Raw genomic sequence first — 25472 nt, 5'->3', positions numbered from 1 at the left:
ACAGTTTCTCCCTGACCCCTCCTTCCCATCTGTGGGTTTCTTGGATGCCCTGGTCCCCGGAGAGGCACTGGGGTTCCGTGCTGCGTTGGGATGGACGTGTGGCGAGTGGATATTGGAGTGCGAGACACAGAATTCCCAGCCGGAGGTGCCAGCGCTTCCCCACACGGCAGCGGGGACGGGCTTCTGCGAGGCATGCGATGTGTGTGAGCTGAGTGTAACCGAGTGTGTCTGTCCTGACGGAGAGGGGTCGTTCCTCCCAAGGGCTGCGGGAGCCCCTGCCCTGCCGGCATGCTCCAGGATCATGGCTCGCCTCCGCTGTGCGCTCAGTGCTCGCTCCTGAAGCGCTCCAGAGGTCTGTTTGCACACACTGGTTGGGGGCTAACACAACACTTTGGATTTCTAATCATCATAAATTATGACTGGTGCAATCAACATCAAGTTTAGTAAAATGCATGGTGCTGAGAAATGATCAGACGTGGAGCACAAAATACCGTCAGCTCCCGACCGCTCGGCTTAAAGCAGGTCAGGTCTCCCAGAAGGCATGAGCAGAGCTGCTCTTTGCTCTCCCCAGTGTAATGCCAGGTGGATTTAAGCTCGAGATTTCCTCGTCTCTGGAGCACCTACTCAACTGGAACGTGCACTAAGTGCATTTTGTTTGTCGCTGGTTTCTTTGTGAGAGGCAGCATTTGTCTGGCACATTCCCTGTCCCCAGAGGGGAAATTGCTGTGCCAGGAAGGGAGAAGAAAACAAAATGTACAGTAGTAACTCGCCAGAAAATGTTTCTTTTTATTAAGCTTCATGGATGTTGATAGCCTGAACTGGTGAACACTCAGGCCCCCGTTTTAATTTAGGCATGTGGAAAGTCTTGTGTTGTGGGACACTGATCATGTGCACTGGTTTTCTTGCACATGTCAGAGTTTGCAGGACCTGGCCTGATTGCTGTGATGGTTTGGGCAGGGAAACAAATCAACACGCCCTTACTTGAATGCTTGGAAGATGTTTGCTATTGAGGAAATGCTGCGTATTACTGCTGTTCTTCGGGACGGGAGCCGCCTTCATGCACTGGGCTGTCGTGTGCTTTCCATTAAAGGATGCGGGTTTTTTTGTCCCTGATCCCTCCTGTCTGTAACATCATAGTGTGACTTTGTCCAAGGACAAAAGATCCCCACGAGCCTTGAGCGCGCTGCAGTCTGCCTTCACTTCAACCTCTTTCTTAATTTTTAAAGAAATTAAAAAAAACCCACCCAACCTAAAGTTAAGTGCTGATTTAGTAGGACATGTAAAGGAATCTACGGCTGGTAATCAGAACAGTCCAAAAATGCTTCAAATCCTGCTTGAGTGGGGGAGAACCAGCCTGCCATTAGCAATGAGCTGGGGGAAGGGCAAAGCAAAGCCTGCTGCTGTGTGGATGCACCTCAATGCAGTCGTGCTGTGGTGATGCACAGGCTGTGCTAAGACCAGTGCAATCCCAGGCTGCTTCAAGGGAGGCTTGCTGCTGTATTTTGGTGGCAGCTGGTAGGAAGAGGATGGGTTAGAAAATGGGAGCCTGCAACTTCTGAATGCATCTTTATCTAGGGAAACGTCTGTTTCTCAAACTGGCTGCAGTGAAGGCATGTTTTGTGCTTGGGCGGCCTTCCTGTTCAAATCGTGTCTCTTAAAGCTCTTCTGGCCCATCAGAGAGCAAGCCTTTTGGTTCATGCATGAGATGGCACGTGCAGGATTCTGCCTGAAGGAGGGAGCGGGTTTTGAAGGAAATCTGTCAATTTGTTTCGAGTGAGAAGATGTATTTTTCAGCTCCTGAGAGTGCTGTTGAGTTGTTTTCCAAGCTGCACTCTATTCTGCAGGCATTGTATATTTTAAGCATAGTGAAAGTGTTGGATTGAGTCTAAGTAAATAAGTGTTTTTCAAAGTAACTAACTGCTTTGTTTCTGAACAGCCAGTCTCGACTTCTGGTTTGCTCTGAGTGAGGAATATTTCAGGAAGAAATTTTCTGCTGAAATAGTGGTTACAACTGTAGGAAGCCTGTTTCCTATGCATGACTGACTGAGTGATGCAGTGGAGTGGTGATGTGAGCAGAAGTGGGATGTATGCATGTGAAAGATCCTCCATAATACCACCAAGCAAGTAACATTATCCTCCACAGAGCTTTCCACCTGCAGCTCGGGATGAACAAGATGTAGCTCTTTTGCTCTTGGGTAGGTCTCCTGTGGTATTGCAGGTATCTGCATGTCAGAAGGCAGTGAGACATGCTATTTGGCTAGTAAAAAAGTGTATTAAATAAAGAAGATGTGTTCTTTATCCTGCCTTGCTGCTGAGCCTGTCTGATATAAAAATGAGCACGCTTTAGAAATCTGTCCTTTTCCTCTCTCCTTGAACATGCGTTCTGCAGCTGTAGAGTGTGGTGTTTGATGAGGGCAAATAAAATGTCCTGTTGCAGTTAATATACCCAGGGAGTCGGAGTTTAGATTGCTGTAGAAACCCTAACTGAAGTTCCTGACTTGGGTTACTTTTTCCATTTAGTGTTGCCTGCTCTGGTTTTGGTAACACTTTTTCAGGAAAGCTGAGGTTTAGATGTTTTGCTCTGCGTTCCTCCTGGGGAGGTGGGACCCTTGGACATCTCTCCCAACATGTTGGATATATGTTGGGTGTTTACATACACCTGCAGCTGTGACTTGACATTATCCTTTTTTTTTTTTTCTGCTGTAGAGATGACTGAAGAGGAACAGTTTGCACTGGCCCTGAAAATGAGTGAGCAAGAAGCCAGACAAGTGAACTGTCAGGAAGAGGAAGAGGAGGAGCTCTTGAGGAAGGCCATTGCTGAGAGCCTTAACGTAAGTGTGCTTCTGTGAAGAGGCTTGCTAGGGTTCTTCAGCAACATTGCTTTCTGTGCTTGCTTTGCCACACTGCACAAGATAGCTAGGCGGCCTAGCTATCTCCAGTGCAAGCTGGAACTACAGCAGTCACAGAGTAGTTGTTTTGTACCATTCCTAGTGAGAGGCATAGGAAGCCTAACCTCAGCTGTCCCCTGTTTTGAGGTACACAGTTCTGATCTGGGGGGTTGTTCTGCAGTCTGGGTGATGGCTGCCTGTTTGCCGGGGGAGCCCTTGCTCTGCTGATAAAGAATGTGCCTCTCGGAGAATCAACCTTTTGTTTTCCAGAGCTGTCAGCCCTCGGACTCCTCTGATGCAACCCCTCAGTTGTCTGCAGAAGCACTGGGTGTGCGAAGCCAAAGCCATCCCGCCGAGAAAGAAGGTGCTGAGATCCTGGGAGGTCTGGCGCTTTGCCCTGACACCCCTTGCTCTGGGTGCAGCTCCCACTCACAGAGCGCCAGAGCTGATGGGAACGGACAGATGGATGTTGCCTGGAGCCCCCTGGTAGTGTTGAGGAGGTTAAGCCAGGAAATCGTTGAAAGCTCACTAGTATCCAGCATAATCGTGTCTCCGGGGAAGGGCCAGCCTGTGACAAGGTCAAGTGAAAAGCCTTCCTCACCAGCAAAAAGTGATTCTAGTAACATGTTACCCAGCACTCTCGGAGATGACCTCATCTCTTTGAGTCCCACCTTTGGCAGGGTGGCTTCAGGCTCCCGGCGACTGACACCTCGGAGACTGTTCACAAGCCCCTTCAGCTCTTCCGAAGCAACAGGCCACGAACCAAAAGAGCAGCCCCTGCCCTGCACTGGCCATTCTGCGGGAGAAGCTGGTGCCGGGAGCTCAGCCACGCCCTGGAAGAGCTGGACCGCAGAACGGTGTAGCAGCCCCAGCAGGAGTAGTGGAGGAGCAGGTACCAGGCACACATCACAGCCCGGGCACGCCGCCGAAGTCTGTGTTTCCACAGAGCAAGCAGAGCAGAATGAGGTGCCCGACAGTACCCCTGAGCTTTGCGTGCTGAATGCAGCGGAGGAGAAGCACAAGCAGGAGGAGGCGAGAGACACAGTGCACTATTACTGGGGCATCCCCTTCTGCCCCAAAGGGGTGGACCCCAACCAGTACACCAAAGTCATCTTGTGTCAGCTGGAGGTTTACCAGAAGAGCCTGAAGCAGGCTCAGAGGCAGCTATTGCATAAGAAGGAGTTTGGTAACCCAGTTGTGCCCAGTTCTTCCTTGAGCCAAAACGAGCTTGGGAAAGGAGAGCAGATAAGCAGGGAGAACGGGGTTGCTGATGATACAGAAGATGGAGACCCAGATGGGCAGAAGGAGTCTGAGAGCATCACCTGGCTCCTCCCTTCAAAGAGAAGGGAAGCAGAGAGTCCAGGGCACAGCATGGAAGAAGAGAAGAACTCCACTTCCGATGATGAACCGACCACCAGCTACTGCCAGGTAAGACCTTTGTCACTGAGCAGAGGTTGAACAGTCCCGCTCTTCTGTCCATTTTAGGATTCAGTCCCTTCTGCAAAGCAGGCACTGCTGTTTAATGCTCCTGTTAAATTTAGGGACTTCCTCCCCTAGCCACACAGCTTACTGTGAAAGGGAGAGGAAAAGTGTACAGGCTGATACCCAGCTCACAAATGGTAGGGACCATCATGCAGCCTGGCAGTTGACCATTAATGCACCACTGAGATAAAGACTTCCAGCTGACTTGTCCTTCTCAAAAGAGTGTAGCCTGGCAGCGTGTCAGGGTAGGGAGCACAGAGATGATGCTGACCACCGCCAGCTCTGGCAAACCAGCTTATAAACCCATGGCCGTGTGGGGAGCTCTGCGTTTCCCTTTGCAGACAGAAGTGTGGCTTTTGTCCTTGCAGCACAGCCTCTCCTTTTTGCACCTATATGTTCATCCGCGTCTGTACGTGCTTCATCATTGCAAGTGCTCTTTTCCCTCGTGGTCCTGCGGTTGTGGCCAGGAGAGGCTCTGCATGGTCTTCTGCCTGCCCAGAGTGATCTGTCATCACAGCAGTGCTCACTGTCCTTGTTCTGGTGGTTGGGCACCTTCTCTCCGGCTTGCTTGTTGGGTCTGCTAGACGCTAGGTGTCAGCCTCTGTCTCCGTCAGGGCTCTCTTGTTGGAGCGGAAGGCAGCTTTCTGTCACTGCTAAGTTTAAACAGATTGCTAGTCAGATGAAGTATTTATTACTGCTGTATTTTAGGTTTGTGTCAGCCTTTTCCAACCCTCATTTTTCATAATGACTTCACTCCCGGATCATTGTATAACTTTATCTTCTCTATGACTGAAGCTTCAGCTCTGTTGTTCCTGTTTTCAAGTGTATTTGATCATTTACCCTGGTGTTAGAAAGATACTTAACTTGTTTTGTGATATTTATATTCTGTCTTGTAATATTGAACACTTAGGAAAAACAACATGTCTGCATTTTCTGGTTGCAGCAAAAGTGCAGAGCAGCCTGTGCTGAAATGTGACTTTTCATGACAGTGCTTTGGCTTGGGTTTAGCAGATACAGATTTAAACAAGCCTTAAAGGTGACCTGCAGAGGAAAGAAACTGACTTGTGCCCTTTTTAATTTCTTTAGGATAGATACAAAAGACCTGAAAGGATCTTAAGGCAAACTGCTTTTTTTCTTCTGTGTCTTTTCCTTTGGAAATGGAGGTGTCATTAATCTGGAAGATTGGGGTGACTGCAGGTCTATGGAGGTGTACGCTAAAGCCCTTGGAAAGCTACAGCAGCTAGGAAGGGTGTGAACTTTTAATCAGTATTGAAAATTGTGGGGTATTTTTTTTTATATTTTCCGTTTAATGCTAACACCTAAATAATTCTTGGGGAGAAAGGAGGTTTCAGTGGTGCTGAGTGTGAACTTGTAATGTACTCATCCTGACCACAAGAGCTGTCTCAGAGAGCCATAACGTGTATGTAGATGTAGCCTTTCTGATATTTTTTAAGGTGAAAAAATAAGGAAGGAGGAGGGGGAGCAGGCTTTAAAATTTCAATCCTAGCCCAAAATTTGCCAGTCTTTTATTTACTTGAGAGAAAATAATTTCTAAATGCCCTTTCATCTGCCTTATCACTCCCAGCTTGAGAGGTTGCTCCCTTCTCTCGCCTCTCTGTGCAGTCGCACACTGAGGCCAGTGCAGGTGACTTACTTGCAAGATTGATGTGTTTGATGTTTGCTTGTGCCTTGTCTCCATTTTTTTCCTTCTATCAAATACAATTCCACCAGCAGTGACAAAGGAGAGGCCCAGAGCAGTCGTGTCCCTGGTGTGCTGCATCGCTTGGAGACCCCTGCTGCCTGTACTGCCCTGGGGCTCCCCCCGTGCCACCAGGGCTGCTTTGCTGGTGAGGACGGTGGGAGATGTTAGGCTGTGCCAAGGCTAGAAACCATCCATGGGGACTCAAAACTGTCCTCAAAAAGGCCCTGTGCCTTGTGTTGTACCAGTGAAATGAAGGTGCAAATGCTGTGCTCGAGGGAGCCTGCCTGTACCCCTGCTTTGAAACCCTCACCTGGAGTGGGCAGAGACCTTCCACCATGGCAGTGGCCAACTGCTGCGACTGTTGCCCGCAGCCATGGGATGTTTGCACAGAGCAAATCCTGGTTGTCAGATCTCATAGCCTGTGAACCTGCACTAACGAACTTCAGTGCTAATAGAATCAATTCCTTCATAGCCTTTCAAATAAGGTTAGGGGGGACTCTTGGTCTTTAAAAGATTCAGAGGGAAAAGACCCAAATCTGGAGAGTTAGAATCTGGTGACCTGAATTAATGCCATACCTTATAACATATGTACTAGGAGAAACAGAAACATGGCCCAGTATTCGTGACCAGGGCAGAGGCATTAAGATATGTACAGTTCAGGAAAAAGAGAAATAAAAATAAAGGAGGAAGTGTGGTATTTTATGTTAATGATGAGTTAGGCTGTGAAGAAATAAAGAACAGTGTAGATAAAACAGAATATTTGTGGGGGTTGGAGTCACTTTAGGGAAATCTGGCAGGAGGCTTTGTTTTGGGGCTTGCTGGGGAAGTATATCAGCCATCCAGGAGTGGAGCTGATCGAAGTTGAAACCTATGGTGGAAATCAAACTCGGAGGGTTTAATAGACTCGAGGAAGAGGGAGGAAAACCCCTTGGATTTCTTTGAGAACTAGCATGAGAAATCGCGGGCCTGACAGCAAGGACTGCTAATAAACCGTTGTAATTCCACCTGATTAGAGAATGGCAAGTGTAACGTGTACACTGAAGAAGAAGAAAGGGATCTGGGTAATGACTGGCATGTTAGCCTGACCTCAGCAGTGCATAAGGCTTTTGAACAAATTTTAAAGGAAAGAATAGGTGGAGTCGTAGAGCTAAATGAAACATGGGATAAAATGCACACGGATTTACCAGCTGTTGATTGTGCAGGTTAATCTGTTCCCACTCTTTGATGGGACAGCTGATTTCCCAGTCAAGAAAAATGCAACAGATCTTATCTGTACGAAATTTCAGAAAAGTACTTCTCATGGTCAAACATCAGCTGTACCAGCTGATCAGGTCATCCCGGCTCAGGCAAATAGATTTTAAACTGGAGTAGGCGAGGGCTGCTGGGGTGCTTGAGGGGAGTGCAAGGGTACTCTAAAAACCTTGGATTGTTTAGCCCAGCACGAATGGAGATGGAGAAGAGCTATGGTTGCTGCCTACAAGTACATCAGGGTAGATGCTAGGAACAGGCAGAGGGTGTGGAAGGTGATGGACAAGGTTGGCATGAATGAATGGCCACGGACTGTCCAGGAACATGTCTAGGCAGCAAGGTAGCAAAAAGTACTGCCAGGCATTATTGCAGGCAGCTGCTGAAACACCTTACCAAAAGGAGTGATGGAGGCAAAAAGCTGACTAGTTCAGGATGGATACTTAGCCATTTCCAGAAAAAAATACATAACAGATTGGGTGCAATGCCGTGGACAGAATCTGATGACCCAGCAGATCCCAGTTAGCTGTGTATGATGTTTTATGTAATATCAGAATTTTCCTTTCCAGGCCTCCCAGGTGCTGCCTGCAGAGGATGTGTGTGGAGACGGGGAACCCATGCAAATTGCACAGAGGTGAGGAGGATGATATCAGAGCGTGGGGGCCACGGGCTCGCTCTGCTGACGTGGGCTCTTCCAGTCTCCTTGGAGCATTTTGGGGCACAGTCTCACCAGGGCTCGCTGCTGGGCCTGGCAGCAGGGCTTGCTGGAAAGGCTGTCTGCAGTTGCTGCTGTTAGGTGTCCCTGGAAATGCATGGCTTTGGAGCAGCGTGGGAGAGAGGTGGGACACAACTGGGGAGAAGAGATCAGTTACTCTTGTTACTCTATAAAATGTGCAAGGTGCACCCTAGTACAAGGACTTGATCCTTGCCCTCTGAAGCTAATGTGACATGGTGCAGTTAAGCTGTGGAGATGGGTAGTTGAGCTGGAGGTGAGTTATAGCAATGTCATCACGTGGTCTGTCTGGGAAGGCACATAGGCAGCATGGTGGAGGGTTTACTGAATTTCTCTGTGTATTTTTATGTTCTTGCCTTACTGCTGAAGAGGAAAGAAGGGAGGAGGAAGCCAGACGGCACTGCCTATCAGCCAAAGATAGAATGCAGTGCTCCAGAAAAGCCACTTCAGCAGATGACAAGTGTGGGACAAGTCAACATGATTTTCTTCAGATTTAAGCCTACTCCTCTTTTCCTTTTTTTCTTGTCCTTCCTGTGGGATGCAATTCTGCAGCAAAGGCTCTGGGAAAAGAAGGGCAAATGGGAGAGGATTCAAGGAGCAAGTTACAAGAGAGGGCAGATAATGTCATGTCTTTAATTTGCTGGGTTTTATAGTTTAAACCTGCTTTGGAACAAAACTGCCAACTTTCCTCTGATCTAACAGCATTTGGCCTGAGCAGTTAATATCAATATGCAGAGTATGAAAATCCCTCTTGCTTGCACCTTTCTAAAAAGCTTAAAGCTCGCCTTGGGGAGCAGGAGGAACCTGCAGATGCCGTTGCTGCCGAGGCTGATGAGTCTGTGACAGCTGAGGTCGGAGCTTGTGTGTTTGCATAGAAGGCACGAGGTGTGCGCTCCGCAGCGCTGGCCTCCCGCCTGCTTAAGGCAGAAGAGGCCAGAGCTGAATATGAAAAGAGTGGGACCTCTTCCCTTTGGTGTAGCTGATGGGGTTAGTTTGGGACATTCCCCAAGCAGCCCAGGAGCTCCTGGCTGTCCCCCTTGGCGCCGGGACGCACCTGGGTGCTGCGGCCCCTCCTTGAGCAGCTGGCACATCTGCAGCAAGGCAAGAAATGGCTGCAGTCTTTGTAGTTTTGTGCACATTAAGTGTTGCCATCTGGCTCCTGGTAATTTGCCAAGTGCAGTACTCTCTCGGGTAAGGCTCAGGCACCCTGACTGGCTGGCCTCAGCAGCACTTAATAGGAAAACACAGCTCTGAGCTGTCTGGAGGCAGTGAAGCAGTTTTGGAAGCGGCAGCAGTGAGAGGAGGCTGCTTTGCTTTCTGCGGGCCGCTATGCCCGATTGTTTTATGCTTTGTGCGGAGCACGGTAGGTTGGGGTTTTAATAAATGATTATAGGCTTTGTTACCAGGAGATAGTTGGTGTAGCAAGAAATGTGGTTTGACTTCAAATTGATTAGCCCATTTTATAAATGTCATAGCAAGTTGTTTTGTGTGAGTTCTTTTGAAGTGATCCCTGATGTTAGACACAGAGTAAAACACGCTAAGCCTGGATTCATAACAAATGCTTTGAGATGCTTTATTTAGAGAGAAAAGCCACTTGTGATTTCCTATCAGAATTTTGTTATTTATCATAAATCAGCAGTGGCTGTTCTCTCCTCTCTAAGGTCTGTGGTTGAGCTTGATAAATCTTCTATTTGTCAATATGGGGATTCATGTTTTTAAAGTGTGTTCTTGCATACTTGATCAGACTAATCAGAAAGCCACGCAAAGCGCGGAGCGTGTCAGCATGGGTGCCAGACTTACTCAGCAATGCCTGCCTGTTTCAGAAAGACACTGTGCAGTGTGGGGGGAGGAAAAAAAAGGAGGAATCCGAAGGTCAAAACGAGAGGAGCGGGGCTCAGTGCTGCTTGGAGGAACTGCCACGCTAATGTTGTTAGGACTTCGCTGCAGGGAAACCTTGCCTGGTGTTGCATCTGTGCTGCTTCTGGCTGCCATGCACAGCGATAAGGAAGAAAATTAGCAGTATGAGGAGGGAGAGGGTAATGCGGGTTAAAGCAAGTCTGTGTCTTTCCTCTCTGAGGATTTCCTTCCCCAGACAGAAAGAACCACGGTGCTGGTACCTGCACAGCTCCCAAATTTTCTAAGAGTAGAAAGAATCAAGATAGTACCACAGTTGTGAGAAGGTATTTTTGCTCCCCTGACAGGAGGTAGTGACCCTTCGTGCCTTTTTGTCAAGGGCTTCTAGAAGAAAAACTGTTCCGTTTGGGGTTTTTGCTTAGGGCAGCATTTTATACCCATATTTTGCTGTTATCCTGGTCATTTCTGGCTAACAGATATTGACCACTTGGAGATTATGGCATTGTCTGCTGTTCTGAACTGCGTGAGACAGGAGGGTGTGTGCTGTCACACCTACTGGATTGGAGATTTATATTATATTTATATTTTGAACAGCATCTCCGTGTTGACCCCACTTGGCAGTAAAAGGAGCCCAGATGTTGCCACAGAAAACTCTGCTGAAGAAGAGATCTCTGTTTGCCCGGGTAAGAGGCACTTGAGAATGTTCTGAATTTTGCACCAAAAGTTACACGCTTATAAAATTCAGAGAAAAGAAGAAAATTTTCAAGTTGTTTGAACAAAATGAGATTTGTTTCTCAGCTCTGTTTTGTCAGGGCTGAAATTATCCAGGTAATTTAGTTTGATTCCCTGTTTTTGGACCCATTTCCTCTAAGACAGTTCTGTGACCAGAGATTGCTGGGGACTTGCTGCTGAAGAGACACCAGGATGTACATCGGTACAGAGGGATCACTCAAAACAAGGTGTCAGGAGTGGTCTCTTCAATGCAATCAAGAAATTTTCAGATTTTTCAGTGTCAGGATATGTGTAAAGCATAAGAGCTGAAATAATTTTTATCTTACGTTAATTAAACATGTGTGGGACCAACGAGTTTTTCTTCCTTGGTCTCTCTTACCATGTTTGAGATTTTCCAGTCCAGGGTTTTAAGTGAGAAAATTAATGAAGGGACTGCTGCTGTTCACGAGCAGCTGTAGAGAGAGACGTCATGGTGGTGCTTGGAGGCATATTTTGTTGCTACGGAAGATGTGGAGGTCTAAAGAAGGTGCGGCTGTGAGGCAGACCGCAGAACGGGGGCTCTGTTTGTCTCAATGCAAGGGAGAGCTCTGTTCTTGCTTTGTCTCCATCCCAGCAAGTGTCCCACGCACTTTTCCCGGTGTCTAGTCTCACTCCCCATGAAGCTGCAAAGCTGCGGTGGCTTTGTCCTCACACCACCGTGCTGTGACTTTTAACCCCTAATCTGGCTGTGTTGTTGCACATTGTCTGATAACATTTGTGGCAAGTCTAAAAAATGTTTTGAAACTGTGAAAACGCTGTTAAGAAACGGGCTAAGTTACATCAACAAGTGAGGAGATAGTTTGGGGGCTGTAAACCTGTACTGACATGGAGGTGTTTTTCTGCAGAGACCCAGCCAAATCCACTGGAAGCTATTGAGGTGGAGAGAGAAGAGCTCTGCTCGGGCAGCAGAGATGCACCTATGCAGGTAAAAGAGCCTGAAGTTGGGGAAGGGTCCTGTTTCCAGTCCTGCCTTCTAGACCTTGGTTCAGCTGGGCTGTGCTAGCGTTTCCCCTTGGGTAGCTGGGAGCTTGGGCTTCTGCTGTTGGGATCCTCACAATCGGTTCTCTCTTCACTTTTCTCCGCTGCTTCATAACTCCAGTCCCTTTTGGCTGGGGGCTGCGTGCAGCTGGTTCTGGAGCCTTTCAGTCCTGTAGCTGGAGAGTTGTTATCAATTCCAGCTTGTTCTTTTATACCATGTGCACTGCTGTGCTGGAGGATGCCGTCAGTGTGGACGGCAGTGCTGTTGCTTGCCCATGCTCAGAGGTATAGTGCTGTGATGGTTAGCGATGCAGAGGGACCCCAGGAGCTGTGAGGGGAGTCCTAGTAAACCTCAGTCACTCGTGTTCTGACATGCTTTTCCCTATTACAGGCCTCTGAACTTCAGTGTTTGTTCTCCACAGACCATCTCCAAGAGACTAAGAGGAGAGGTTCATCCAGAGACTGGGCTGGGATAAAGATGACATTGAAGTGTTGAGGGCTGGTGGTGGTTTGCAGTCCAAGGAGAGTGACCTGAGCCCGGGAATCTTAATTTCTGTGCAGTAATAGTTAATAGCAATAGTAAGTCTGTGGCAGGGCCATCCTCTTACCTCCCGATGCAGATGTGTGCTGTTGTGCGGCTCCTTTCCCTGTGTTGTCACACCTGCGCAGCAATTGCTTTGCAGCTGTCGCTGTACTGACATCTGACTTCAGTTCCTGCTTCTGATAAAACTCCCTTTGTCTATTAATTTAGAGAGCGATATCAAAGGGGTTGCCAAGTACTCCTCTGGCAGGGTACATGAATACAGAATCATGCAGCTCTTGACAAGAGGATTCATTTGTGGAAAGCTCATTTTGGGAGTCTGCAGCTTGTATAGTGCGTCTGCAGCTCCAGTGTCTCATTGTCACAGGCCTCTTAATAAACCAGCTTCTGCTCTCATGTGCCTTTCATTCTGCAGGTATATCAAAGCACTGCTCGGTCAATTAGAGACTGCAGCAGGGAGAGGCGGCGGTCCTGTGCCGAGCTGGGTAGCCGCAGCCACCAAAACACATTCATGACCCATTTGGCTGTGGCCAGGACACTGCCCTGTCCCTCGTGCTTTGCAGAGGGTTCCCTGGGACTCACACCTCCGCCTAGGCGGCACAAGGTGGTCAGCACAGCATTTGGGAGCGGTGCTGTGGGGCTTCCTGGGGATTGTTTGACAACATTATCGCTGGCAGCAGGTACCGGTCCAGAGCCTGCAGCCCTCCAGGAAGACGACAGAAACAGCTACCTTGTGCATCAGCAGTTAGCATGAAGTGAGCACAGACACCGCTGGGACTGACTTCTTCCTAGCAGATGCTGAGCCAGGACACAGGAGTCTTGTTGTTGAGCTCAGCCTCTAGCGTTGCTCTTGGCTGGCTGTTGGCTGGAAGTACTATGTCTTGTAGGCAATTTCCTCTGCTAAAGAGGAGAGGCAACAGCCTCTGCCTCTGACAGCGGTGATTGGTTCTGCAGTTTAGGTTTTCCAGACTGTTACAGCAAGGTTTTGTACAAGCAGTTTTGGGACCATGGCGTCTTTTGCTACAGAATGTTGCATTTCCATTTAAAATTAGTAATTTACCACCGAATGTAGGTGGGCAGGGTGGGCAGAATTGGTGATCTCCTAAGATTGCTTTAAAAATGGCAGCTAGAAGGAGCAGTGCCTGCTGTTTTTCCCATCATATTTTTTCATGTGTGTTGTCTGACTAGGATAATGCAGGTTTGATCTGATCATTCATATTTGACACATCTTGTTTTTTACAACTCTTCTGTGTGACGCCCCACGGTGAGGACTTTGCAAGAGGTAGTGACACTGAGATGTGAGAGCAGGGTACGAGTGCTAATGCTGTAAGTGATGTACTTCAACAGCCTGTGTTCAGGTGGAGGAACTCTTGTGGCAACTCTTTTGCAGAAATCCAGGGCAGAGAGCCTCCCTGGAAATGAGAGGTGTTCCTGGGGCTCGGTGCCGTGGCCTTTCAGCCGGTGTCTGGGAGAAATGCGTTTTGTGAGTTGGATTCTCAGTTTAAGGCCCAGTCCTGCAATTTTTTGCATAGCTCCTCTGAGTCAACAAAGCACCCTCCTTCCCTTTAGGACATAAAAATCAGGATCAGACCCTCATTTGGAAAAGCAAGTAATAAACCAAGTAATAGGCAAAGTGCTCCAGTGGCACTGAGCATCTTGCTGACCCCAATTACTGCTTCCCTAAAATTATACCGTTGGAGGGAAGCAGAGAGTAGTTTTGCTGCATACTGTCTACATGTCACTGCTTAGCCCTAAGAACAGAAAACTCTCCTGTATTATTTTCCTATGGGTTTCTTCTACGTGGTTAATATTTAAATAACTTTTTTTAATCATTGTGGGGGGAAGGTTCTTTCTTAAATGTGGAGAAATCTTGTAGCAGGCCTGACTAGGCAGACATCTAGTTATGAGTGAGATGGCAGCAGTCTGCTGTGTCTTGGGAACGTCAATAGTGTAGGGAGAATGCTGTATCTCCACGGGTGGGTAGTGGAGCACCTTTGCAGCTGTGTAACCAATGCAAAAAGGGAGTATTGGTAAGTGGTAATGGCACCTGGAGAACAAACACGGGCTGTGACATTTTGCCCTGGTGAAAAGCCACTGCTAGTAATTTTGTGACATGGATTTTTAATGGTATTGCCTCTCTCCTTGATCTGTGTCCCCTCTGATGACTGCTCCAGCCACCTCCTCTGGAGAGGAGGAGCTTCCCAGTGATCTCTCTGGACTCCCTAAGACCACAGCAGCCTCCTTTCATCCTGGGGGAAGCTGTGTTCCCAGACAGTGCTGCCTGTGTAGCGTGGATCATGTCCAGAAACTGATGAGCACAAGTCAGGTGGTGAACTCTTGCTTTGCCCCATGAATTTTCCATCAGTTTCACTTCTGAGCTTTCCTGATTAATGGCAGCTTTGCCATTTTTCCACGATAGTACAGGTGATGTTTGCCTTAAATGGTGTACATGGCTGTGCAGGGAGGTTTCACCATGATTCAGCAGGACATGTTGCCTTTGGAAGAAGAATTAGTTATTAGTGCTGCACAGTTTACTCAGCCAGTGGTGTTATTTCTGACTGGTATGTGGTGAAGGGAGAATAAAACTTTCCAAGAAAAACTGGGTCTATGGGAGGGTGAGTAGCTACCAGACAACACGGAGCTCTGCACCTAGCAAAAAAAGAGAAATGGCACAATTAACTGTCTGGCTAATTTTTTCTTCTTCCTTAGGCTGGTGGAGATGAAGATGCTGGCAGGACTGTGTCTGAGTGCAGTCCTACAGCTGCTGACCGTGTGTCGTGCCCGCTGTGTGACCAAGGCTTTCCAGCTACGGAGATCGAGCTGCATGCCATGTACTGCAACGGCATCATGGGAGAGGAGGCTGGCGAGGACAGTCCAGGTCTGCCAAGCACTGCTTCTGTGTGTTTGCTCTTTGTGCTCGTCCCCCTTTCCTGTTAGTTGCGGCCAGGTGCTGCAGTCTTGTCCCTCTCGGGATACTTGGTGCATGCTGTGGCATGTAGGGAGGTTTGTTCACTCTGCTTTGTTCCATCTCCGAGCCAGCCAGGAGAGTGGCATCAGAGGCTCCTATGTTTCCAGCACCTCCTGCACAGAGACATCTTCTCTCTGAGTTTGTAATTCATCACATTATTAGTCCCTTGGAAAGTGTATAAGCTGAATATTACCCCAGGATCTAGCCCTGGATGCTTCAAGCAGTACTTATAAGCCACCTCTATTGTGTGTTTTGTGAGGACCTGCAGAGCATCTGCCAGTGGTAGAAAATGGCAGACTCCTGAGCCACACAGGTGAGCGTCCTTCAGGGCTCTCGAGAAGGGATAATGTTCTGTACCACCCCAAGCATGGCCTGCGCTCTGCAATGAGTTTGACATTTGTATGTGCAAAAATGGCTTGTTCAGCTGCAAGAGATTGCAGAAAAGTTTCCTTCTTGTTCCTCTAAAATTGCAAAATGATAGCTATCGATCTGGGAGCTTGGATTTTTCTCCTTCATGTGAAGAGTGAGGCATAGAAGCATGGTCAGAATGCCCATATTAATCCTCTTTGCAGTCTTCTCCCTATCACTTTTCCATAGCCAACCTTTGTAGAGCTTAAGTGAACAAATACACCAGTTCGTTATCAACATATTCAATAAGTTATGTTTTAGCTGCTGCTTGAAATGTAAAGTCTGTGTTAGCACAATGTCAGGTAATATCAAAGTAGTAGCTTTTAATAAGATTAACTTTTCAGGTTGTGAATATATAATTTTCAGTTACATACTGGATTATTAAATGCAACCTAAATCTATGATGTTTAAGCAATTTGAGCAAATCGGAGCTAGTACAAGAACCACAACTTCTGCATTCCTCTGGCAGGAGGAAGTTTCACCATGTCATCTTAATGCAGAGTCGATGTAGTTTTAAAATACAACGTCCCTGTTATACTAAATCTTTGGGGATATGACATGGGTCCTGTCAAGATATCAGCCGCTACTCTGGCTCCTGTTACTGCTTGGTGCTGAATTTTGGTGGGGAGTTCTCTCTGCAGGCACAAACCAGCTACTAATGCAAAGTGTTCAGCTCAGGCAAATCACAAATTATCACAGTTCCTCTCCCATCCTCAACACTGATAAAGGTCTTATCTGTGCTACAAAATGGAGCACAATTTTTAGTATGCCTTTTAGCAGGTATGTCTTTGGCCCTGTGGTAATCGGGTCCCTGATGTGGCTGGACTGTGAGTATATCCATTGATCCTGGGGAATCCTGACTGTGATCAGGAAAAGGCTTTGAATTCTTTGGCAGTGCGAGGGAATTTGTTCTTTCCTTTGGTGTTGGCTTTCAGCAGGACAGAGTTCAAGGCTGGCCTCTCCACTCTGCTTCCAGACTGGTCTCCTTGGGGATGTTTGTAAGAGTAGTTATTTTGGAATTGCTACTCTGCTGTTCTGGCTTGTTCAGAACAATCCCCCCGTAAGAAAACTAGCCTGGAATAAAAGGGATTTTGGTCTACAATAATGGGTCTAAGCGGAGCAATGGTTTTGGGACAATATCACAGTAATTTGGGTTTTCTATTGCTGGTTATTCTAGTATTTTCCCTGTAGAGACCAGGCTTTATTAGCCGTAACAGTCTGTGACACCTGTGTTATTTGCACCAAGACTCTTTGCAGGACCGTGGGCTTCCTGGACTTAGAGCAGCATGTAACGCAGGGCAGGATCCTGCCTGCCTGCTGGGGCTCTGGCTTGCGGGGCACCACTTCCCGGCGGCTGTACAAAGGCAGCGGTCACCCGGAGAGGTCTCAGCTGATGGGCTGGTCGGTGGGGTTTGGGTTGAATAGGCAGGGATGATGTTTAGCTCTGAGCAGAGGCCAGACAGTAGCCTGGCACAGCTGTGCGGGTACAAAAGGACTCTGTTTCCAGGGCTGTTACCTTGGCATCCATCACTAGCACAAAATCCATAGGTAAAGCTAATGCATGGGGAGAAAAAAGAGGTGGGAGAATTGTCTTCTGAAGCAAACACCAACTCCTGTGTGGGTCCAGAAGCTGTTCTGTACTGCTGCAGCACTGTGTGCTCTTGGCTGGCTGCTGGCTTCCTCGAGAGCACAGCAACAGCGTTGTGTGAGAGAAAATCAAAGTTCTGCCCTCTAAGCCATGTCCTGATCTATTAAGAAAAGACGGCTTCAGTTGTCCTTTGGTGCACTGGGTCAGGGGTTCCTGGTCTGTCTTCGGACTTGTTAATTGGATTTACTCCTGATGTCTCTAGAATTGCAGATTATGCAGTCCTGCAGACTATAGCTGTCAGTGTTTTTTGTTTTAAAATTACAAAAGGATGGGTTCTTGCTGGTTTTACTTCTCTTCTTCCCTCTTCTAATCATGCACCGAAGTCTTTCAGTGTTATACATCAGGAGGCCAGCTCAGTCTGGCTGATATTTAAGGACAGGTTTTCAAATGAGTTAGCTGGGCAAGATGAGTTACAGTTGCTTCCCCTATGTATGTACATGGTTGCCCTGGCTGAATGCCCAGACCACCACATACCTGGGCAGTATGAAAATCTGATCATTAATTTCCATTTTCCTGTGGTCTGAGTAAATAAAAAAGAAGAGCCTGCTGTTGTGTTAGATACTGTACCAGGCTGGGAAAGGTTCAGGTCTTGGGTTTCCAGTTCAGTGACTGCTGTTAATTCCGAGTGAATGAGTGGAGCCATACAAGTGCTGTGCCAGCTCCCTCTTCCTTCATGCACTCAGCTGAAGGGCTCGCTTGTGTGAGAGGGGCTCTCTGCTGGGGTCACCACATCCATCGCCCACTGCTGCTGCCAACGCAGAAATCCGCTGGTCTCAGTCTGGAAGCGAGTCTTGGCCGCTGCTGAGTACAGCAAATAGTCTCAAGCTTTGGGACATACTCTATTCCTCTTGCCTTCCATCTACATGCTCCCAACCTCTCAGTTCCCAAGTGAGCCCAGGAAAATGAGGATTTGGTATATCCCTTCCTCCCAAAGCCTCAAATGCAACCCGATGCAGCTGTCAGTCTTCAGCAGCAGCACTAGTGCTGTTAAAAAGCTCCTGACATCAATAGAAGTGGCACTGATACCAGCAGAAAGAGTAATGGAACGGGTGCAGAGGAAAGCTTCATCGCTTCTGAGAAAGGACAAGATGATGGTGAGCCTGCCACTAATAGGATCCTGCACAAAAAGTGGTATGGCTGGTAGTGACAATGGGGAGGAAGCTGGTGGGTCGAACCGCAGGTGGGTCGTGCAGCGAGGCAAGGAGCTTGGTGACTGTGGCCTCACAGCTCCATGTGCTGAGCTGACCTGGCAGCCCCAGGAGATGCCTTGGGTGGGTGTGGTGATAATGGGGCTGTGCTGTGGAGGGTTTGCTCCTCTTCCCCAGGGTGTGAGCTGGAGCCAAGCAGGCCAAGGATGACTTGTCACCCAGAAGAAATGCCGAGCCAGGGAAAAGGTAGTTCTCGGGCTGCAGAGTGTGTCTGACCCAGCGAAGAGGATCACATCTGGGAGAGTTACAAGGCTCCTGTCAGTGCAGCGGGTCAGCACTGTTCTGTGGTGGGGATTTTCCCCATGGCAAGTGTTTTCCCGTGTTCTGAACCCCTTCCTGTGGGCGGCCAGTGTGTTTTGGCAGGGATCATACCTCACCAGCTGGGCCTGTTCTCTCTTTTGTGCCTCTGCTTCCAGCAGCACAGCTGGGGGTCTTCCCCTGGGCAGCTGCAGAGCTGGTCCCAGACATCTCTAATGGTCCCATTATGCCAGATGTGTTCACTGCTTTTGGAAGAAAATAGAACTGGTTAACACCTGAGCTGGTGCATGAGGCTCCCAAGATGGTGTTAAAGGAATATTAACGAGTGCACGCTGGTTTGGAGAGTAGCTTTCACCACGCTGTCAAATGCACGTGTTAGTTGGATTGTTGGGAGGCTGGATGGCCTGGGGGGTGGCCGTGGTTATCAGTCCTCCTCGTCAGGCTGCCACTTCAAATCTGGGCCAGGCTAAGTTAAAGAGAGACGTCCGCTTCAGGGCCTGTGAGAAATGAGCTGTTGGTATCAGTCATCGCCTACAAGACAATACCCATGTCCTAGGAAACGCTCGAGCTTATTTCTTCAGTGTGGATGTCTCCTGTCGGCCCCAACAGCTCCTGAGCATCTCGCAGTGCATTTGCTGGTCATGGCTGCAGATCAGTGATTGCTACTAAGGAAAAGGCCGTGTTGTATCACCATTGTGGATAGATACTGGGGTTGCCTAACACTCTGGAAATGGGGTTTTGCTAAAACTCTGAAGGATTCCCTTTGTTCCGCACAAAATTTTGTGCGTCCTTTTCTTTATCACAGATGATGTGCCAACAAGAACAGGTTTGTCATGCCTGTACCTTGGATTCAGGCCTTTCTCTTAAAGAGAGTATGGGAAGCAATGTTACTGGGCTGTAAAACAGCTCCCTGCATTGTCCCCTTAGCCAGCTTACTGTGACATCTGTTCTGGAGCTGGAGTCTTGAACGTCCCTGGTGAAGCAAGCTAAGCTATCGGATATGTTCCCCGAGGATCTTCGCTGGTGGCATGTCAATAGGAATACGCTGAGAGGAATTTGACTGAAAGCAACAACACTCTGACATGCTCCCTGCAGATGCCTGGAGAGCAGATTTGGAAAGGCTGCTGGGGCTTGCTGAAGGAACAGAAACTGTTGGACCCGTCATCAGCGTGCTGGTCAGCCGGGATCTCGCTAGCTACCCGCGTGTGTTGGAGCTGGCCCTTCCCTGCTGCCACTGGAGAGCAGCACCACTGATGCTTAGCCCTGGCAGAGATCTTCATCCAGAGGCCCCACAGAGCTGTACGTGGACAACAGTACAGATCACCCCCTGTTCACATGGGCAGTGGAAAAAGCAGTGAGTGTAGGCTAATTGTTGTAACCTTCCCTTTCCAGCGTGAGCTGTATCCTTCCCCAGCAGGGCTCGCTTTTCTTACCACATCTGCAGAAGGGCTGGTGCCTCTGCACAGCGCCCACCTCAGCTCTCCTTCCCCTCGAGCTCACAGTTACCACGCTCCCTCCCCTGCAGTAGACACGGGTGCTTAGTTTGGCAGGGAGCGGTGCTGTGCTGCTGGAGCAGCTGTGTAACTCTTCTCCCAGGCTGTTGCGCTGCTGTGCCTCAGCTTTAAAATTACTGTAAACTGCATACTGTTGATCCAGCTGTTTCTGGCAGAAGACAAGTTACAGTGTGAAATGGCTAGCTGGCTTCTGAGTCCAGGGAAGGTAACTTCTTCAGTATCCCCCCAGAAAAAAAGGAGAATTGGCCAGCTACCTCTTCTGCAGGAAAGAAGACCCTGCCCGATCCAGTCCAGTATTTCTTTGCCTCTACCATCACTTCTGCTGCAGCCTTGAGTGGAAGAGGTTGAAACGTATTGCATTTGGACATGATGTAGGGATGCTTTTGGGGTGGATGGCAGGTAACCCTTTGTTTTTCCTCCAGTGCTCACCCGGCGTCAGAGAGAGGCAAGAAGTAAAGCTGCCAGTGGTGAAAGCGGCCCAACATCCTTAGACATTGACAAGTAAGTAGGTATGCTTGCTCCTCCCAGATTGTTTCTGTGCTTCAGTTCTAGCTTGCCTGTGGATGTCTTTATTCCTGTATAAATGCTGGCTGTTGGCCTTACAGCAATGTTTCCCTAAGAAATTGCCTTCTCTCAGTGCCTCTTGTTGCAGTGCTGGCTATATTTATACTGAAGCAAGAGTAATTTGCTGTTCTCAGACTATTTTTGCACTAATTTCCTTTCAGCCCAATCCATGGTGGGTCAGGGATGTGTGGTCTCTGGCCGCTGTGGGGGGAACTGTAGCTAAAATGGTGCTAACTCAGCCAGTTTCTAATGGGAGATTTGAGCTTGGTAACCCTGGGAAAAGAAGAGGCTAGGACAGGGAGGCTGTCAATATGGCACCTTTAGTGATATTCTTAATTAAATTAGACTTTCAGAATAGCAGTGGCTTTGTTTAATCTCTTCCCATGCAGCCCCTCCTCCTGCCACCCACACAAAGCATCATAAGAGAGGATCTGACAGTAAAATCCCTGCTATGGAAGCAATTTTGCTGTTACAAACAGTGGATGGCAACATCACTAATGGAATTAGGCTAATTATAGAGAGGACAGCTTCTGTTTAGACACATTATCTGGGTAATCAGCACTGACTGGAAAGAAAATACGGGAAAAGTACTGCAGAGTTTTTCTCGATGGGGGCTCTCCATACACATTTTAGAGCCTGGGGTGAGTTTTACTAGGAGAGTACTGCTTATCAAACTGAACACAATGCTGCTGGGGCTGGTCCCTGGGGGCTCATCTCTCCTTGGAGATGGTCCATTCCTGAATAGCTCTCCGGGTGGATGCTCCCCTCTTGAAGAACCAGTGCCCTCTTCTGCACGGTTCGGTCCCCGCCGGGAGCTGGTGTGGAAGCAAGTGTAGCTGTGTAAAATACATGCCTGACCTTCATCTCCTTTCACCCAGGATAATTTTCTTCCCAAGCACACTCAGTTGTCCTGCGTGAGCCTGGGCATCTTCTACACAAATGAGGGGGTTTGAGGAACATGCTGTGCCAGCCCCCCAGCAGGAGCGCGTGCTCTGCATTCCTCTCCCAAGATGGCATGATGTAAAATGGAGACAGTGCAGAGAAAGACTTGATTTACTAGTCAGACAAGTTCATCCAGCCCTGGTAAAATGTCTCTCTGATTTAACACACTTCGTTTGCTTTTCAGGCAGAATTTAACTCCCCTTTGCAAAGCCCTCACACTTCATTTCTGTGGATTTTGACAGGGTGCTTTATGTCTGGGGAGAAATCAGCGGTGTTTGAGATAGTTAGATGAGCAGATTTGATTACCGTCCCGCTGCTGCAGCAGCAGGATACAGAGGAGCAGGCAGGGAAAACTGATAATCACTCAGTCTTTGCGACTGGTGCCGGCCTGACCCCACTGAGCGAGACCTGATCTGGTGACATGCCTTCTCTGTGGCGTGGCCTGGAGGAGGAAAGTCACCACTGGTGGCTGGGAGCCCGGTGCAGGGCGAATCCTAATGCAGTGCTCTGTCCTTTGCTGCCTGGCAGGTGTGAGAAGTGCTACCTCTGTAAGTCACTGGTGCCACTGCTGCAGTATCAGAGGCACGTGGACAGCTGCCTTCAGGCTGCTAGGCAAGCTCAGGGAACCAGGAGGCTGCGAAGCACCAAGGTGAGGGGCGACCCTGCAGACCGTCTCCTTTGCTTTGCACTGGGTTTGGGGCTGGGTTGGCAGCAGGAGCAGTTTCCCTGGTTGACGGGGTGAGCTGACCTGGTGTAGGATTGCCTGTCCCTGTGGGCTGCCGTGGCCAGAGAACTCGTTGCCCTCCTTCCCACGATGCTCTGCGAGAGCATGGACCGGTCCCAGGGGTGAGCTAATCCAGCGGAGCTGCCAGTAACCTCTCCAGCAGGCCGGCAGCCAGGGCTGTCCCGCTGCCAGACAGCACGCCTCAGTCCTGCAGGCTTCCTCGGCTGAATATAGATGGAGTGGAGGGCAGTGTCAGGGTGACAAGCGTATCTGACTCTATCCACAAGCCCTTTCCCATGGGGAAGGCTTTAGAGCTGGAGCAGGGAGAACCGCTCGGTGCTGGGAGCAAACTACAGCATCCCGGGAGAAACGTGGGGGAGCGACTGTGGTAGAGGTGTGCCGGGTGTGAGGGATGTGCCTTGCTAGGGGAGGTGGGAGGCAGGAGCGTGGGTAGCAGCTGGCTCGCAGTCACTTGCCAGGTGTTGGCCCCCACCGTGCTTTTTCCTGCCCGTGGTGGTCCCAGGAGAGCGCAGAGAGGGTCCTTCTGGGCCTTCCTGCTGGTTCCTGCGGGCAAAGCTTTGCCTGCGCTCAGAAATGTGATTCTCAGCATGAAGATGCAACATGATGTCTTAGTTTTGTATAATCCCTTTAATCCATCACAGGCCTCAGCCCTTTGGGGATTCAGATGCAAATGATGAGATTTCTGGTTGATTTTGGCTGGGATACAGCCAAGTGCTGTGTGGTTCAGAGTACTGCAGGGCGTGGCTGCTCCTGCATGTGACCGGCTCCGTGGGGGCTGTTTGACTCTGTCCCTGCGCCCCACAGCTGGTGGGCGTGCGGGGTCCTGCATGCAGACACGGGCACAGGGCAGGGGGGAAAGGTGCTGGAGCCAGGCAGCCCTTTGGTACGGCGCGGCAGGGCTCTGTGTTTCCTCTGGCCCTGCCTTGTGCTGAGGTAGCAGCTCACCGGGGGGAGCAGGCCATGCCTGGGCATGGGCTGGTCTGTTGGAAAGTTTCCTAGTGGCACTGTTGGGCTTGCGGGTTCCTGTCACGGCCCATTTTGGGGTGCTTTGCAGCTCTAACCCTGCAGCCGGGATGCTAGTGCCTTCTAGAACAGTTCTTGGGGCAGGGCAGCAGTCAGGAGAGGGGACTTTGTTGGGCCAGCAAGGCTCAAAGCAGCCAGGCCAAGTGGTCTTCCCTTAGCCTGCGTGACCAGCGTGGCTGCATCTTCCCGGGGGCTGAGAGGGGACACGAGATGTGCATTCTTCATCTGGCTGTGCCCTGGAGGAAGGCCCTTCCCTCCAGCACCAAGGCTCTGTGCCCTCGGACAGAGCAGGACAGGGCCTGCCCTCGGAGGCGCAGTGCTGGGGGATGTGCCCGAGCCGTGGCAGAGCCCCTGGTGCCCAGATTTCTCTGTTGCAGGCCCGTACTCAGTGGCTGGGCTTGGGGATGGCTTCCCGCACCCTGGCCTCCCTTCTTACTGGGCTCTGCTTTATCAACTGCTCTCAGCTGCCTCTGCTCGGGCACCGGTCAGGCTGGCACGGAGCAGTGCCCATCTCGTTGGTGGCTGGCCGTGCTCAGCTGGAGGCCCTGGAAATGCAGCACTGCCACTTGTGCCCAGCCTGACCCCATGGGCTGGGCGAACATGGGGCCACCCTGGCTATGGGGGTGCCTCATGGCAGCGCTGTGACGGTGGTTCTCCTCTCCTTGGCAGGACATTGGAAGGCAGGAGAGGGGACTCCTCAGGATGCTGGAGCTCTCGGAGAGCAAGTCTGCAGGTGGGAAGCTGCTTTCTGTGCCTGCCTGGCTGGGTCAGGGCTGCCCTTTCCTAGCTCTCCTGTTGTGGTCCTGGGCTGTGCTGGGACAGCAAATGCCCCTTGAAGGTGTCTGTTCTTCCTGAGCAGAGCTTAGGCTGTGGGCTTAGCTGGCGGTTGTCATCCCCCAGCTGGCTGCACACATCCCTGCCTGTGCCCGCTGGACCTCTGCCAGCACCCAGAGCCCTTGCAGGGGTAGGAGCATGCTCTGAGCCATTGCACCAAGACATGTCCGGCTTCTTGGGGGGGTGGGTGGCAGGGTGCTGCCCTCCCTGCCTGCACACCGGCGCTTCCCCCCATGGGTCCAAGGACAGGAGGAGATGAGTAGGGAGAAATGCTCTCAGCAGCACCCTCCTCCCCTTGCCCATGGCTCGCACCAGAGGGTGGCCAGGCAGGGCTGACGTGCGCTCTTGTTGCAGGTGCTGATGCGGGGACCCCCCTCGCTGGACTAGGAGACCAACAGTCCCCTCCTGCACTCTCAGCCAGAGCCAGGGAGCCGGCGGCGGACAGCCCCAACTCCCTTCGGCAGCTTCCTTTTGACGTCTCCCCTGCGAAACCTGGCGTCTCCTCGGAAGCCACGGACTGCGTGGTGGACTTGGAGCCGCACGCGGCTCTTCGCTTGGGCAGCCAGCAGCAGACCAAAGGCTGCCGGCGGAGAAAACGCAAGTTCTGAGGCCAGCGGTGCGGTGGGCCCCCCCCAACGGCGCCCCACGCCCTGGCGAGGGTCTGCACGGCACCCTACCCCTGCTTCACCTGTAGCCTTGTTCTCCCATCCCCCTTTTATATGTTTTGTACGACCTGTGCAGGGAGCGCCAGGTGGAGAAGTGACTGTGTGTTTTATAGGTGCCTGTGCAGCTTTGCTCTCTGTTAAAGAAATGGAAATATATTTATGTATGTTTTTATGAAACTGCAGCAACACGGAGGAGCTGTGCTGTCTTTCTCTGGGGAATGGGAGGCGCTGGAGGGAGGAGAGGAGGAACAGCAGGCGCTGCGTCCAAAATCACACTTCCTGAGGCCTGTCCTCGGGCTCTGGGGGGGGTGGTGGGGGGTGGTGGTGTGAGTTCAGGGACCCGCCTGGGCCGGGGGGCTGCGGGGCCTGATGCTCTGTGAACCAGCACATCAATGACTTTCCCAGCCCGGAGCTGCGAAGGGCACCTTGGTGCCAGCTGACAGCCGCAGCCAGGGGCTGCAGCGACCGGTGGAGCCACGGCCGCGGTGTCCCCATGTCCTT

At 50.2% G+C, this 25472-nt stretch overlaps 1 protein-coding gene across 3 annotated transcripts in view; it reads left to right on the top strand.

Annotated features, from left to right (window-relative positions):
• The window catches only part of UIMC1 (ubiquitin interaction motif containing 1), a 39252-nt gene extending 14099 nt beyond the window's left edge, over positions 1–25153 (top strand). For 2 of the 3 annotated variants that reach the window (XM_076350361.1, XM_076350360.1), the window contains exons 4-13: positions 2707–2831; positions 3159–4316; positions 7887–7951; positions 10499–10587; positions 11521–11600; positions 14904–15072; positions 20621–20699; positions 22233–22353; positions 24142–24205; positions 24661–25153. In XM_076350361.1, the coding sequence (XP_076206476.1) occupies positions 2707–2831; positions 3159–4316; positions 7887–7951; positions 10499–10587; positions 11521–11600; positions 14904–15072; positions 20621–20699; positions 22233–22353; positions 24142–24205; positions 24661–24914 (2204 nt within the window). In that variant the 3' untranslated portion in view covers positions 24915–25153. The remainder of the gene's footprint in view (positions 1–2706; positions 2832–3158; positions 4317–7886; positions 7952–10498; positions 10588–11520; positions 11601–14903; positions 15073–20620; positions 20700–22232; positions 22354–24141; positions 24206–24660) is intronic. The other variant, XM_076350362.1, reaches the window with a different exon arrangement.
• Positions 25154–25472: the final 319 nt, after the last annotated feature.

Source organism: Aptenodytes patagonicus, chromosome 12, assembly GCF_965638725.1.
Source record: "Aptenodytes patagonicus chromosome 12, bAptPat1.pri.cur, whole genome shotgun sequence".
NCBI classification, from domain to species: Eukaryota; Metazoa; Chordata; class Aves; order Sphenisciformes; family Spheniscidae; genus Aptenodytes; species Aptenodytes patagonicus.
Note: the sequence above shows the minus strand (reverse complement) of the source record. Positions and strands in the feature narration are given on the sequence as shown.